This window comes from Hibiscus syriacus, unplaced genomic scaffold, assembly GCF_006381635.1.
Source record: "Hibiscus syriacus cultivar Baekdansim isolate YM2019G1 unplaced genomic scaffold, ASM638163v2 tig00110299_pilon, whole genome shotgun sequence".
Taxonomy (NCBI): domain Eukaryota; kingdom Viridiplantae; phylum Streptophyta; class Magnoliopsida; order Malvales; family Malvaceae; genus Hibiscus; species Hibiscus syriacus.
In genome coordinates this window covers 2,230,037-2,248,281 of record NW_024062668.1, presented here as the reverse complement: position 1 = coordinate 2,248,281, position 18,245 = coordinate 2,230,037, and the positions used below count along the sequence as shown (strand labels likewise).

General features: G+C 33.5%; 1 protein-coding gene across 1 annotated transcript; it reads left to right on the top strand.

Moving 5' to 3' along the window:
- The first annotated feature begins 549 nt into the window (after positions 1–549).
- Positions 550–1,441, top strand: LOC120116617. The gene is made up of 2 exons (XM_039137045.1): positions 550–836; positions 1,261–1,441. The coding sequence occupies exons 1-2, from the start codon at positions 550–552 to the stop codon at positions 1,439–1,441; spliced, it is 468 nt and encodes a 155-aa protein (XP_038992976.1).
- The last annotated feature ends 16,804 nt before the right edge of the window (positions 1,442–18,245 follow it).

Below are 18,245 nucleotides of genomic sequence, written 5' to 3'. Positions count from 1 at the left end.
CTCTAGAAGATTAGCCCGATGGCAGATGTTGTTGTCTGAATTTGACATCGAGTATGTGAGCCAGAAAGCCATAAAAGGAAGTGTCATATCAGATTTCTTGGAAAGCAGAACAGATGAAAATTACGAGCTGCTGGACTTTGACTTCCCAGATGAAGACTTAATGACAATATCCTTAGAAGAAGCAAGTATTCAACAGACAGTTTCTGAAGAATGCATTTTGATGGTGCATCAAATGCATTAGGACATGGTATTGGGGTAATCCTGGTCTCCCCATAATGGAATCATTACCCATTCACTAGCAGATTGAATTTCGATTGCACCAACAACATGACAGAATATGAGGCTTGTGTTTTGGGGATTCGAGCTGCGCTGGGGTAAAATATAAAGACCTTGCGGGTATATGAAGATTCAACCTTAGTAATCTATCAGTTCCGTGGAGAATGTGAAACCAATGATGTAAAGCTGGTAGAGTATCGGAAGCTAATACTAGATTTTTTTGAAGAATTCGATGAAGTCACCTTCCACTATGTGCATAGGGAAGAAAATCAAATGGCTGATATTTTAGCTACCTTGGCATCCACATTTAAGGCTGGCAGGAAGTTTGAAATAATGCCAATTGACATGCAGTCGTATGAGTACCCGGCTCATTGTTACCAGATCGAGGAGGTGAAAGACACTAAGCTCTGGTACCATAACATTCTACAATATATCAAGAATCGAAGTTATCCAGAGGAAGCCATCGAAACTGACAAAAGAACCATTAGACGGATGACAGCTGGATACATCCTTGATGGGGAGGTCTTGTACAAGAAAAGCCATGATCAAATCCTATTAAGGTGTGTAGATGCAGAAGAGGCTAAGATGATAGTGGAAGAAGTACATGACAGAGTTTTTGGAACGTACGCAAATGGACATATGATGTCAAGATAAATAATGAGATACGGATATTTTTGGTCCACACTGGAAAGTGACTGCATTAATTATGCTAAAAGGTGTCATAAATATCAAATCTACGGAGATAAAATAATGTTCCACCACATCCACTTCATGTGATGACGTCACCATGACCTTTCTCTATGTGAGGCATGGATGTTATCAGGCAAATCCATCCGAAGGCTTCAAATGGTCATCGGTTCATCCTTGGGGAAATTGATTATTTCACGAAATGGGTAGAGGCTGCATCATATGCCAGTGTCACTCAGTCACTATTTACAAGTTTTTAAAGAATGAGATCATATGTTGGTATGATTTACTTGAAAGGATCATTATCGATAACGCTACAAACTTAAAAAACAAAATGATGGATGGTTCTTGTGAGCAATTTAACATCAAGCATCATAACTCTACTGCTTATAGACCAAAGGTGAATAGAGCAGTAGAAGTATCAAATAAAATCATTAAGAAGATAGTGGAGAAGACAACTGAGACCTATAAAGATTGACACGAGAAGTTACCTTTTGTTTTGTTTGCCTACCGAACCTCGGTACGAACATCGACTGGGGTAACCCCATTTTCATTAGCATATGGAATGGAAGCAGTGCTGCCCATTGAGGTGGAAATCCCATCACTCCAGGTCTTGTCATAAGTCAAACTACATGATGTAGAATGGATACAATCCCGATATGTTCAGCTCAATCTAATAGAGGAAAAGAGATTGAAAGTCATTCATCATGGTCAAATCTATCAGAAACGAATGATTCGAGCACATGAAAAGAAGGTGAGCCCGAGAGTATTCTGTGAAGGAGATCTCATGCTTAAAAGAATTTGGCCAATTCAAAAAGACTTCATAGGAAAATGGATACCAAATTGGGAGGGACCTTATGTCGTGAAAAAGGCCTTCTCTAGAGGCGCACTTGTCCTGGCTGAAATGGACAGACCGAAATTGCCAAATCTCGTCAATTCGGATGCAGTCACAAAATACTTCATTTAGGATGAAAACTCGAGAGGGCGTCTTATGTCAAAAAAGAAAAAGAAAAAGAAAAAACCTTTAGGGTAAAAACCCTAAAGGGGACCCTAAATAAAAAAAAGAGAAAAAGAAAAGAAAAAGAAATAAGGAAATAGAAAAGAAATAAGGTAGGTTCAAGATAAAAACTCGCAAAGGGCGTCTTGGAACCAAGGATGAGTCCAAATTAAAAACCTGAAAGGGCGATTTGGATATTGATTCAAGAAAGGTCCTTAATCTAGATAGTGAAACATCCCGACATCCGAATCTTCTACAAACTTAACGAGTCAGAGAAAAGTTGCACTCTCCTTAACGTCGTCGCATCTTCGAAGATCCCTTGGCAAATGTTGTATTCAAAGTCAACCAACGGCATATCAGTTCAGGAGTGCCCACATTATTGAGATCTAAGACATCCATTCACACTTCATTTATGTATTCATTTTCCAAAATGTTTGTCATGTATTGTTTGTTCTTTTTTTCCTTATGAATAAAGATGATCATTTCTCTAAATCAATTATTTTCAAGCATCTTGGGTTGAATTTAAACCTAAAAATTTATTCACTTCTGAAAAAGATAATTGCATATTACTATACAAAGATTTTTAAAAAGTACAGGTACTCGGAAGCCGATCAAGGCTCATGCACAAACTTGAGATGGTTGAGAAGAATTTCCTAAATCAAGAATAAAATATAGAATATGCATATCAGATTTAAACATTCAAAGAGTTCAAGATCGAGAATCAGAAATTTAAGATTCCAGAATCAAGAGTCACCAAGACAGGAAACCGGAGATCGAGATTTCTCTCTAGAGCCCAAAATAATATATTTCACATATGCATTTTAGGCACATATAAGAGTATTGCATCCATAGCATCGCATATGTGTATAATTTTGCAGATTCATACTAGAGTCAATTTCAACTTCACAGCGAAGCATATTAGACTCGAAGCGACACAATTTATACAAGATTGAATTTTAACTTCACAACGAAGGATATCCAACTCAAAGCCAAACAATATTCAATATTGGATTTCAACTTCACAACGAAGGATGTCCAACGCAAAGTCAAAACAATACTTGTATTTCAACTTCACAACGAAGGATATCCAACTCAAAGCTCAACTTTACAACGAATGAGCCATCCACAATTTCAACTTCACGACGAAAGATATCGTGCTCAATGGATCGACTTAAAGTCATTTGCAACAACAGGGATTTATTCCCCAGTCAAGTACATTATAACTCAAGGGCAAGAAGGGTTATCTGTCAACAAACACTATCGAGTTCGATACCATTTAGCTCGAGGACGTATTCACCGCAAGGTAGCAACAAAGAACTACTTTTCGGTCAAAATTTTCATACCAAGGACTTTAAGTCGAGGAAAGGACCAAGGTTAAGAATGGCAACAATAAGCCACTTTTCCATTTTCCTACGATTTCTACTTCACAAAGAAGGATATCGTACCCAAAAGATTGACCCAACTTCACGACGAATGAGTCATCTGTAACACAGCAACACCAAAGTCTTTAGGTCAAGTTTCAGCTTCACGATAAAGCGTCTTAGGCTAGAAGACGATCCCGGAGCTACTTTCCAATGCTCTGAGTTAGGTTTCAACTTCGCGACGAATGATATCACGCTCAGAATTTTCTAGTTCAACTTAACCTCACGACGAGGGAGTCATTTCATGATTCAATGGGTTATGACAAATCCATCAAGACATCGGATTTCAACTCTACGACAGAGGACATTCGATGTGGATGAAATTTATGTCTTTTAAATCTTTTCCCTATTTTTGTTACACGATAATGAGGAAAGAGGGGCAGCTGTTGACACGTCATTTCGTCCCGATTTGTGTGATTTATGTATCGCATGTGTTACATATTTATATCACTATATATATAATATTTATATATATTATATTCAACATATATATATATATATATATATATATTATTCATTTCATTTACATGTTTCAGGCCCGAATAAAAAATCAATCGTGGCCCAACAGAGCACCCAGACCCAAGCCCAATGCGCGACCCGACTGGAGCAACCTAGAAGCCCAGTAGTGGACCCAAAGTAGCTACCCAACAGTAGCCCGAACCGGTCTAGACCTGAACCGGTCTAGACTTGAATCAGCTAGGGTTTGAAACCCTAACTTTCCTCTCATCCTTCTCAGCACCGCAAGCCCCAATTGCTCAGTCAACAAGGCTCCGACTTTCTCGGCGTTCTCTCGACATGCAACAACAAAGATAGTATTTGAGTTGAATTAGAACTCTAAACCTACTCAAAATAGGGGGTACACCATGCTATTTAAACGATGTAAGATCACACGATTTTGGACACGAAATACTAGAAAAAATACATACAAAAATCTCATATGGAAATCGACAAGAAGAAATATGAGCATTTGTACTTTTTGAAACGAAAATAAATAAGGTACCGTTTTTACCTTTGTTCGGTTGACTTTTAGCTTGCGTATATTGCCTAGTTCTCTTCTTTGAATCAAAAAAGCCCTCGGAAAAAGAACCCGATGAGAAGGAGAAGGGGCATGCGAAAGATCTTTTCATAGATCTAGCCTTCCTCAAGGTTGTTTTTAAAAAAAACGTGGATATTTTAAAAGAGGGCATAAAAACCTTTCGAAAAACGTATTTTCTGTCCCCCCCTGTATTTTCTGAACGCTTATCTTGCCCCCGAAAATTGATTTATACTACGAAATGCTTTTAATTTTGGCCACCTAATTTATTTTTATTCTAATTTAGTCCCTTTTATTTAATTTTTGATTTAATTATTTTTTTATCTATTTATTATTTAATCTAACAATTATATATATATATATATATATATATATATATATATATATTCTTTATTATTCATTTTATTTATTGTTTTTTTGCTCATTCTATTTTTATTTTTCTTTATATATATTTTTATCTAACATTTATATATATATATATATATATATATATTATTTATTTATTTTTTCTTTATTTTTTGTTTCTATTTTATATATATCTCTTTATTTATTACCATTTATTTTTCTTTTTTTGTTTCTTTTTTTTATTTCTTTAAATTTTTCTTTAATTTCCTTTTTTATTTAATTTTTAAATTATTTTCTTTTCTCTTTTTGGGTTTTATATTCTATTTCGTTTCATTTTTCATGTTAAACTCGTTCCTTTTTTATCTTTTAATTTTGTCCCTCTTTTCAACTTAGCTACATTTCTAGACCTGTTTTTCATTTTTATTTTAGGGTTTATTTGTTTTTCTTTATGTTTAAGGTACCATAATGTAATGTACATCTTCTTTTCTAATTTTTTCTGTTTTTTTTTTTACTTTATCAATTTAACATTCTTTTGATTTTTAAGGGTACTTAAATCCATCAGAGGTAAGTAATTTGGATTATATCTTACCTTTTAATTTAACTTGTCATTTTCTTAATTAAGATAACTGGAAATTAATTAGAGCCGAAAGGGCATTTCAAGGGTGCTAATCTTTCCTTAACTGTAACCGACTCCCGAATCTGACATATCTTTGGTAAGATGCAGATCATGTAAGAAATCGAGGTATCCGATCAACCTATTCTTTAAAATAAATGATCGGTGGCGACTCTAACCATTTCATTCAAGTCGAAGCCGAATTCCAGACCCACTCAAAAGACGGTTCCGACAATATGAATGTTTAGTTATACGCCGAGTACAAGCAATTACATGGCTAATTTCAATTTTAACCCATCTTAACATTGAATATTTAAAACTATATGGTTAGGGATGGGCATGGGACCCGAACCCGACTCGATTGGGTCGGTTTTTTTTAAAAACAATTCGGGTTCGGTTCGGGTCAGATTTTTTAAAGGTGATATTCGGGTCGTGTTCGGGTTTAGGGTGAAAATACCCTACCCGACACCCAAAAAATATAATTTTACCTTATATATATTTAGGAATAATTACAATAATATCTCTATATATATTATTTTTTAATTAAATCAATATTTTTATTGAATAGAAATAATATTTTTTATTATTTTGGGACGGATCGAGTTCAGATTTTATCTAAAAAATCAAGTCGGATAGATGGTATATATTTTTCGAGTTAGATTGGTTTAGTCAAAACCTGACTCATACTCATCCCTAATTTTGATTGCAACAAAGCGGATTAAGAAACTGTTAGCTGTTACTTATCACTAATCTTTTCAACAGAATACGGCCGCATGCCTCTTAATATAATATAATATAATATAATATAATATAATATAATATAATAGAATAGAATAGAATATAATTATTTTTAAAATTCATGCATAATCAACTACTGTCCAATGACTGCATTAATCAATTACAAAACCCCCACACATTTAACAAAAAAACAAAGCATCCATTCTTGTTTACAAGAACAAGAAACCGAAAACCCTATCAGACATGGTGGCAATGGTCTTAAAGGACTGGATGATGGAGCGGTCGGGGTTGGCCCATGGTTTGCCATCGTCCCAGAGAGGAAGTACAGAAGTTAGAAGAGGATCCATTAGGGTTTGAAATGACAGTGGAGAGGCCGGCGTCGACCAGGAGTGGATTCGACGGACCACCAACACGGACTGGGTCGTTGTCGGCTGACTCATTGGCGAAGATTCGCCACTAGGAGGTCTCGTCGATGGAATGAGACTCCAGAACCAGACTACACTCGGAGCAAACTGTGTCGCCGGCTGAGTGGTCGAACACAACCTCGGTTGGTTGTTTGCAATCCGGGCAGGAAGAGTCGGACATGTCGTGGAATGGTTTATCTGGTCATTTCATGTCGGTTTATCTTTTTGTTGTTGGCTTAGAAATGTGTGAAGTGGGTGACTTATCGTTGGGATTATGGTTGGGTGTATGATTAATCTGATTTGAATATATTATTTATTTAAATTTGATTCGAAAATTATATATTATTTTTGATTCGATTAAAAGAATATATATCTTTCATCTAATTATAATATAATCTAATATAAAATAAAAAATAATTATTATTTAAAAAATTACATTATTATTCTCCGTTAATTTTTTTTTAATCTTCTATCCAAACCTAACCTGACCTGGTGCCTGGTTCGGTTGAGTGTGAGACTAGGTTTAAATGGACTTGGTAATAAAAAAAAAGGTATATCTGAAACCATTATTATTGCATATACAAATATTGGAAATCTTAAACTTTACTATCAAGGTTAAAATAATGTAAAATGATTTTTCTTCAATTTTTTATTATTTAAAAATTTAATTTAATCCAATTTTGTAAAGAGTTCGTCTAGAAATATTGATGTAATTAGAGAACAACAAATAATTTGAACCCCAAACTCAATCTAATATTATAATATTATCTTCTTTCAACATTGGGTTTTAAATAAATTTTATGAAGGAAAAAGTCGACATCAATACAAGTTAGAGTTTAAGATAAAAAAATTCTGAATCAATATAATCTAACCTAAAATAATCATTATAATTTTTCTATGTACATGTTTAAAGACAATTATTATATTATCCCTCTATAAATTTTTAGAACAAAATTTAATACCTATCACATGAAAATAATAAGGTAAAGTACATAAATAGTCCGATTATAGGGTACTACTTTATTAAGTCTTACGACTATTAAAAGTTACAAAATAGTCTTCAAACTATAAAGTGTTGCTTTGTTGAGTCACTTGACAATTAAAAGTTGCAAAATGACCACCGTCTATTCATTATGTTCCAAACTTGTCCATTTCGTTAAAAGATTGACGATTGTCTAAGTTGGACATTAACATGATGATTGAGATATGATAATTTTTTAAAATTCTGAGATAATATTTTATCATATCATAATCAGCATGTTAACATTCAACTCAGAATACCATTAATTTTTAATGAAAAATGATGAGTTTGGAACATAATGAATAGTTGTGTAACTATTTTGTAGCTTGTAATAGTCAAGGGACTCAACAAAGCAACATTCTATAGTCAGAGGACAGTTTTGTAACTTTTAATTGTCCGAGTGACCTAATAAAACAACGCCCTATAGTCGAAGGACCATTTGTGTACTTTACCCAAAATACTATTACTACATAATGTTGTTATAAGCTTCGTATCAGGCATGCATTTTATAAGGGAAAGAACATCTTAAACAAGTATAAGACGTTTGATATATTGTCTTTAAACGAAACATGCGACAATGTCTCTGTCTCAATTCAAGTACAAAAAAAGGGGGGGGGGGACAATATATGGAGAAGAAAACCTTTCTTTTATGTTTGTCTAAATGCTACTGAAAGCCGAGAAGATCATTCATGTTTGCCCCAATGGTTAGGCCTATCCTAAATCTTGACATATGTATTTGTATTCAATGAATCCTCTAAAAAATACCATTACCAGCAAACCTCCTTTCAAGGAACCGAGGTTGTAACAGCGTTGATTGTTCCAACGGAGAATATTAAACGGCACAAAGATCATTCCAGCACAGGATTCTCCTCTTCCTGTGCTATCTGCATACCGACCAAGCGAGCATAATCCACCCGCCTATAGGAGCGTTTTGGAAAAACGCAAAAAAATGAGAAGCTGTAGGCAATGAAATGACTATACTATTGTAGCAAGTGAAACTTTTAAGATCAATATCGAGTCTTACAATAGGGAGCCTAAGTATGTGTTGCCTGTTCGAAGACCGAAGCATATTGCACTCAACATAAGCTTGTGCTTGTGTAGTAAAGGCTCCAACATTTGTATGACAGTAGTTTTCATTGAATTTGGACAAACAAGTCATCCTTGCTATTCAAAACAAAAGAAGCCCTAAAAGGTACATGATCGAAATAACTATTTGTGAGGTAAACAACCATACCACATGCGCAAATACAATTTCGAGCTCCTTGAAAAAGTTCTCTGCGACGCTCATATTCTGCAGCAGTCTAAGAAAACAGGAAATTAACATGAGTATGACAGTAGTTAAATTTGAAGTGACAAAACCAAATAGGCCATGCAGAATGGAGGAGTACATGAGAGATAGAGAGGTCAAGTTATTACAAAATTACAATCGTTCAAGACTAGACCACCATGCGAGACGGAAATTTGGTACAGTTGCTTAGATTAAGACTCAAATCAAGTGATTATATTAGGTTACACCAGGAAGAGACGCCGATCGGTGATGACCACTGTTGACACAAGTAGGAACATGTAATCCTAAATGAAACCAGTACTAACACAAGCAAGACCGAAGAATATCACTACAACAAAATTGATTATTTGTGGCATCTGAAATATTGTCATTGAAACATACATTTATGTCACTATTTGTATTTTGTGACATAAAAATTGACATCATAGCGAACGTCACCCTAGGTGTGTCACTAAATGTCCAATGTGACGATGTATAAGATTTCGTCACGTATTATTAAATATATAATGATGTCACCAAATAATGTACATTTTCGTCATTGATAAACCATATCGTCATTAATAACTCAATAATTTCTTTGTATACGTGATGAAAGAAAAAGTTATCACAATATTAGTGACGCAATACATGGTCATCTATTAGCAGTATAAATGACGTTTATACATAACGTCACTTTATAATTGATACTCAATGACAACTAGTTACATCATTAAATTATATAAAATTTTGTTATTAATAATTCACATCGTCATGAATAATACATTAAAATCAATCTATATGAGACAAAAGAGATATTGTCACATTTTCAGTGACGTAATATAACGTTACCTAATAGTATTATGAATGACACTTATGCATAACGTCATTTTATAACTTATATTGCATGACAGTTAGTTTCATCACTAAATTATATAATATTTTTATTAATAATTTATATCGTCACGAATACTACAATAAAATCAACCTATATATTACAAAAGAGATATTGTCAAATTTTTAGTGACATAATATAACGTTATGTAATAGTATTTTGAATGATGATTATGCATAACGCCACCTTATACAATTTTCTCCAATATAGTGACAAAATAAAGATTGTCACCATAATATGACAATATATATTAAAATGAAAATACTTATATTAATTTAAAGAAAAAATAACATAGTTTACTCATTGTAAAATAATAAAATTTATATGAATATTTCACTAGAAAACATAATAATGTCATTTTTATAAATATAAAAATACTTAAATGTTCAAAGAAAATAAAAATAATATGACCATATTATGACTTGTGGAATAACTTTTTGCGAGAATCTCAATCCAAATCTTGTGTCAACTGCGAGTCTGTTGATAATGAGTTTGTGGTATCATTTGAAGCTGCAAAAATAATTAGCACGTTAATTATCATAATTAAAATTATATAATTATTTTATTTATTTAAAATATTGTTTACCTAAAAATTGAAGTGAGGTCACAAGAATTCTGACAACTAATAAAGCAGATCTCATAATCTTCATTTGAGTTTGACGAAACCATCTCAACTATATAAAATATTTAATTTTGTAAAAATGCAACTACTTTGGGTAAGAACAAAAAGACCCTAAAACTAAAACCATAACAAATACAACTATGTAAAAATGCTAAATATTAAAATAAAAATGACGAAACCATCTAAATTATACAAAAAATCAATTATATTTAACAGTAAAATAAAATATTAAAAAAATACCAATTACCTGGATATTGAAATTGATGAACCGCTTCTAGTACTATAATCTGGTGCAAAATATATACAATTAAGTAATGTTATAGTTATAGTAACAATAAGCCCTCCAAGGGAATAGTTAAAACATTGAAAAAGAAGAAGAAAAATCAAGCTCACTTGATCATGAATACGAATCTGGAAGTTCCCAAGCTGCTCTATTTGTTGTTCATATAATATCTTCCTCTTCAGGCACTGTATAGAAGATGCACAAGAATAGCAGTAATGAATAAAAAGTTCATTATAAATTTAACCAATATGGTTTTAAATAATACATAGCTAAACAACTTAATCCTTTCTCAACAAGGACAAGATCGCTGAATGTAAAACTCTATGAGATGACACATTACACATTACAAATTCAGAAACATATATGTTCATGATTTTGTTCATCAACCAAACTTAGGTGCACCTTGAAAGGGGGAATTCGAAGCTGATAAATAAAGATGCGCACCTTGAAAGCTACATAAATATTAGTTTTATTCGAAGCTGATAAATCAGATTATCTTTCTAAACTGAAAGTGAAGAAACTGACAAAAATGTTCATGAAAGAAAAATAGAACTGTACCTTCGATAACTTAATTTTATGCTCTGTGAAAAACCGTTGTAATCCCTACCATAAAAGTAAACAAAGATCAATAACTGAAAAAAAGATCAGCATACAAATATTGGACAGAAAGAAAAAAAAACAAGAAAAGTAAATAATACAACAATGTCATTAGTAAGTAATCTACCTTCAATTCATTAGTATGTGACTATATCTACCTGAAATAAAACGAAATACTAGGTAACCTACAATTTCCTTCTTTTCAATCACAATATGGTCATACAGACATTAAACTCATCACCTACGCATTAAACAATTACTTTCAACAGAGAAAACCAATATTAAAAAAAAGACAAATTAAAATTTTAAACACAATTCTTTATGTATATATAATTAAGTTTCAGACCGGCAGCATAGCAAAAGGTTGTAAAAGAAGACAAACTTATTGTACTAAATTAACAATAAAGGAATCCAATTCTTTACTTTCTACATATATAGCGGCAACATCCAGTTAATCAAAGCCTGGTAGAAGACGGAAGATGCATGGAAACTAAAAATATATAATATATTTCAGAAAACTAAAGAAAAATGGACTTAAATTGGATCAAAGAGGAGTATAAAGCCATTATTTCAATATATAGCATTCCAGAAAATGAATGAAACTCACTTATTCCATATCAAAATATGCATTAAATTCATTTTGTTTTATCTCTCCCTCCTTGTATTCGAAACTCATTTCACTAACTTTATTCAACGAAAGAGGAAAATATCTCAAGATAAAATCATTGCTTCAGTGACAAGAATATCTCCCACATCCAACACGGCACAAAACACTCCAAAGCACAACAACCCCATATTTTCATGTCTCACATAACTAACCAACATAACAGCTCAAATTGCGCACAATAATTTGTCAATAATTACAATTGTTTTTAATAATAATAAAAATAAACTCCTAACACACAAAAAGAAAAGGTGAAAAAATAAATGAATTATCACCTTCTTCTGGTGATCTTGCTGTATTTGTGAAAAAAATAATCGAAATTGAATCCTAAGGAATATCACGAAGATACAGATAGCGAAACACAAAAAACAAAAACCAATGAACAAACAAATGAAGAGGTTGAATGAAGAAACAGAAGAAATCTAATAAATCAACCACAATTGCCCCATCTCCCCCAACTCCGAATCACAAGTCCATAATCCCATCGATTCCTCCAACACAATAAATTCCAAACTAAATCTGTCATACACTCTTGTTATTCCTTCTTCTTCTTCTTTCTCCCTCTTGTTTTCTACTTTTTCACCATAACAAAATCGATTCAACTACCATCAAAACGCAGCTCTCAAAACCTCTCCTTGATAATTCAGTCTCAACGTAATCCCAATAAGATTTTGAAGCTTATTCTGCAAAGCCAAAACATCAATAACTGAAAAGGAAAAGAAAAACAGGTCGAAACTAAACAAAGAAACCAAAAACAATTCCGGAAGCCACCGACTTTGAGAGCGTTAACGAGACCAGCTAGAGCTTCCTCATTAAGAGCTGTAACCAAAAAGAGAAACCAAAAACAGTGAAGGAAGCGATAACAGTGAAGCGGTGGAGATGAAAGATTAAGAATGGCAAGGGATCACTACCATCGCCGAGGCCGGACATGTTGAAGTTAATCCCTTCGTTGTTGCTCATTGGGAAGGAATTGCTTCAAGGAGAAAGAAACAAGCTTGATTTTAGCAAGAAAAGGGGAATCTAAAACCCTTGATACGATAAAAGGGGGAGAATAGGGGAATTTAAAAGGTGAGTAATGAAAGGGGATAAAAGGGGAATTTAACAAGCTTCGATTGTGCCATTACGAGAAAGCTTATAAGTAACACATAATTTTTTGTTATGTTTTATTTTTATTACAAGAGTAATATTTTATATTTTAATATTGTTGATGTTATATGTATCTAAATATATTGAAGCTTTATGGGTATTTCTATGATCAACTATAAATATCAAATTTCCTAACACTTTGATGTAAAATCATGGAAATCATAGAAGTATAATAATATATAAAAAAATCATCTGGTCATTTTTTTTACGATTTATTATTTTAAGTTTTTCTCTAAAGAAATATTTGAATGTGAAATAACCTAATACAGAATAATGTCAATAAAATTAAAAACACAAAAAAAACTCTGTAAATTGCATTGTTTGATAATGTTTTTAGATTGTCTTTTTTTTAACATTAAGTGATGTAACTTCATGATGTCTTTTAAAATCGTCATATAAAAAAAAGATAGCAATAAGTGACAAATATTGATTTCTTCATGCTAAAACTATTTTTTGTGACAATAATAAAACGTCATTTTATTGTCTTATAAAATATGACGAATTAAATTGTCACGAATAAAACTTATTTGTGACAAATGTGCAATGTCACTAATTGAAATCGAATCGTCGTTATAATAAATTGTCACTAATACATTTTTTTCATTGGAGACGATTTTACAATGTCATTATTTTATCTAAATGTCATTAAAAGGTTTCCCACTAAAAATATTGATGGGAAGGTTTTGGTGCCAAGCATATAGTGACGAAAATCAATGACCATTTTTGAAATTGTCATAAAAAATATATCATTAATCAATAAATACGACGAATAGAAAAAAACGTCACATTATAGTATATTTTGTGACGTTATATGCAATGTCATATATAAATTCCGTCATAAATTGACAAATTTGTTGTAGTGTATTTAGACAAATTCAAGCAGATCTCCACTCTATTAGTCCTTCTATAGGCAATTATGTTTCTTTGAAAAAATACATTTCATTTCATTGATGATCGCCTCTAAGATTTTGACTTGTATAAATTACCCTAAAATTCATCTAATGGACAAAGATCACAAGGAATTTTACTTATTGCATACAAATATAACCAAGATAAAGCCACATTATAAATTTCATAGCAAAATCTATATAAATTTATATAAAGGAAACTAAGAACTCAAAAGGCATAATTTAAACGTGTTAGGATTTTCGGAAGCTCGAAACGACAACCAGAATGATTTGCAAAGAGGGGTCAGAACGGTTTTGTGTTTAGGGAGTAAAGAGATTGAAAGATAGAAAACTGCACAGCGATTTAGAGTGGTTCGACTTTCTCAACCAAAGTCTACATCCACTACCTTAGCTCCTCACCAAGGATTTTCCAACAAATTCACTAATTTGTTCTTTCTTTTGAGGACAAAGAGATAACCTTACAACTCCCTAGTTTTTCCGGGCTAAACTAGAACCTTTCCCTAGCTTTTACACGGGCTAAGCTAGAACCTTTCCCCTTTACAAAAGGATAAAAGATGTAAACAATAAAGCCTCTCTAAGGTAGGTGTTTACGAGAATTAAGCTCACAAGAATAAAATATTTACAAGAGAAAGATGAAATAAGAATGAAAAACTCTTCTCTTGTGTTTGATTACTTAGATAGTTGTTCTCTTACTTCTTCAAGTTTCCTTAGCTTGTATTTATAGCTTGGAATGTATTTAAAGTCATATCTAGCCGTTGGGGATGTTTTTGGAGCCGTTTGGGAATGATTTTTCTGCAAAAATAGGCTGCCCAGAATGGGGGGAATCGGTACCCCTTCATAGGGAATCGATACCCCTTCATAATATTCAAATATTATGATCGTTGGGCTGATGAACAGTGAGGGAATCGATACCCCCTTGGGAGGAATCAGTTCCCCTTTTACATACTGGAATTTTTTGAGCCTTGGGGGGAAACAGTGATTTACTGTTCAAATAGTAATTTAATGTTCAAATAGTAAATTACTATTCATAAAAACATTTTTGTGCTCAATTTTAAATTAAAAGAACTTTGAATTATTTTTGTAAATTTTGAATAAATTCAATTAAGTCCAAATATATTTTGTAAATTTAATTCAAGTCCAAATATGTTTTGTAAATTCAATTCAAGTCCAAAAACCATTTTGCCTTAAATTGTTATATCGAAACATAGTTCAACAAAACGGAACAAAGAAAAAGAACCTTGGTGAAGATCCCAAAGCCACATTCTATGCCAACTTCAGCTAAGAAAATATCATCAACCAAAAGCCTTTCTTTAAACCAGCCCAACTGCAACAACCAATGCATGATCCCTGATTTTTCGAGCCCCGGGAACCTTTTCTGGTTGGATCCTCATCGCCAAGTCCTTCAGAGGCTCTCCATTGATCTCCCTGCCTCTGCCAGTATAATCATCACCTTTCTCTTGTTCTCATCACCCGCATTCTCATCACAACCATTTCCTTTCCCATTGTCATTGTTTCCACCGCCACCACCCAAGTTATTGTTCTTGTTGTTGTTGTTAATGTCACCGCCATCTCCGCTGGAAAGGATGGAGAAAGTCAAGAATGGGGAAAGTTGGTGAGGGCGGAAATCGGAGGAGGAAAGGTAGAGATGCAAGCGAAGTGTGAAACCGGTGGAGAATTTAGGGGTGGGCTTAGTGGGAGGAGAGAAGGGTGGGAATGGGGTGAAAATGAAGGCGACGATGGACATTGGTTACTGTGGCTGGTGGTGGGGCATTTTTACCTAAAAATCACAAAACCATTAAATAATTACCTGTCAGGCACCGATTGCCCTAATTTTATCGATCTAACATCGTTTTTGAAAACATGAAAAAAAGGCGCGGATGATGATTTGTGCCTTCTTGGAGTTCGTCCGAGCTGACATCACGTAGGGTAAAGTGTGAATCACCTTCCGCGTCTTCATAGGGTTCTAACACGCGGCGAAGGCACGAATCACTATATGCGCCTTCCAAAATTACCCCTAAATTGTTCTCCTTATTTCCCTCATCCCTCTCCCCTATAAATACCCCTCATACAACCCTCAAATCACACCAAAACGAAAATAGTCTCTTCTTATCACTCATTCTAACAAAGGTCAAGTAGGTTCTGTTATTATTCTTAAAAGTTAAAATTATTGTTATTATATTATAATAATTAAATATTTAATTATTTTATTATATTTTACTACCTACTTTTTTATGTTTTGCAGTTATAAAATGGAAAGCAGATTATTGTGTTTAGATGAGAATCATATCACGAGTCATTTTGTCGATATGGTAACAATTTATTTGATTTGTATTAGTTTTATTATTGTGTTATGTTAATTATTGTGAATATTTTATTTATTTATTTTTTAGCATTAGTTTATATTTTAATCTGTATACTATTTATTTAATTAGGGGAATGACTATATATTAGACCCATTTATTAGTAATGCTAAGTTAGAGATACGAAGTTGTGTATGGCCGTATTTAATAAAAGGTGGATTCGGTTACATAGCTAGATATAAAGGATATTATAACCTTAAAAGCAATCTTATTTTTCCACTGATTGAGAGGTGGAGACCGGAGACACACACGTTCCATCTTTCGTATGGGGAGTGTATGATTACGCTGGAGGATGTTTCCTTACATTTGAGTATACCGGTATATGGGGATGTCATTTCGGGTGTGGAAAATGGTGAATGGTATTCGTTGTGAGAGGAGTATTCTAAAGGTATCTCGCCTGATTTCAATGGTGGCTGAATACCGTTATCATGGTTGGCAACATATGTTGAACATTTAAGTGAAGACTGTTCCAAGGAACAGGCTAAAAGAGTTGCATGGGCTTTCATATTAAGACTGATAGGAGGGATCGTGATGCCCGATAAATCTCGCAACCAAGTTTATTGTATGTGGTTGCGTCATCTCGCTGATTTTTGAGTTGTTGGGTCATTCAGTTGGGGCTCCGCAATTTTGGCTTCTCCGTATAGAGAAATGTGTCGAGGAACTGGTTATTGAAAATATGCTATTGGCGTATGTCTCCTTCTTCTACAGTCATGGGCGTGGTATCGTATCCCTTTTTATATCCGGTAGTGAAGAACTCGTTAGTCTTCTCGTTATTGCTGAAATAATTTCAATACTGAGTTTGTATATAAATAATTTTTTGAGTATATAAAGAATATATTTTTACACTGAATAGGTGTTCATGTATAAGGAAAGATCATCGTGATATGCCAGATGAATTAGAAGAAATTCGACTACTCATTGATAAAAAACTGGTACACGAGTATGTAATAATTTTTTTTATTTACCTTTAATTATCGTTATATAATTAAAATATTATTTTGAAAAGAATAATATATATATTTGTTGTAGTTTCAATGGACTTCTTATGCTACTAACGAAATGAGGCATTGTATCCCACCTAATATGAGTGGCCTATTAGATGTATGGATGTCAGTGGTCCCTCTGATATGTTATGTTATTGTCGAGTGGCATCCGACTGATCGTATGCTCTAGAAATTTTGTTTCTTACAATCTATTCCATAAGCACCTATGAATCTCGACAATTTGCATAACATCGATAGACGGGGAAAAAAAGAAGTAAACTAGCTGATGAAACACAACGAGTGGGTGATGATGTGCGAGGATCGACGTATTATGTGTGATGAAACATAATTCATGCATTCCCCGTAGGGAGTCAATTTATGTGGAACAATATTCAGTTGCAGATGACTACTACAAGTGGTTCAACACGAACGGTAAGCCCCGACTTGTGGAAGAAGAGTAGACGCTTTTTGATTTGTCTTCAGCTGCAAAATTGGAACCATCACAGTAGCCACCATCTACACTGGGTTACATTTCGCAGTGGTTTCAGATGGGGATGCAACTATTTCAGATGGCTCTATAACTATTTCAGATGAACCACCTCCATTTCAGATGCCACTAAAGTACGTTTTGATACCATCACCATAGGGTTTTATGATCCCTCCAAGCGGATATTATAGTTTCATGCTTGAAAATCCAGTGTGGGCTTTATATGCTGTTTATTTGGCGGGTGATGCGCAACCACATGCTCAAACACCTCTGACCCAATTTTTACATACATCGATATCTATGTTTTCATATTTTTCTATGAGCGGTGAGATGGTTAGTTATACACCTCTATGATCCTCATTCTATGGAGGTGGTACATCATCATCCGTCCCTGATCAACAGAATATACCTGTTGTTGCTGCTGTCAATGATGATGGTGATGAGAGTGAGGAGGAATAACAACTTATACAAAGAAACCCTCATCGAAATAGACAACCGCCG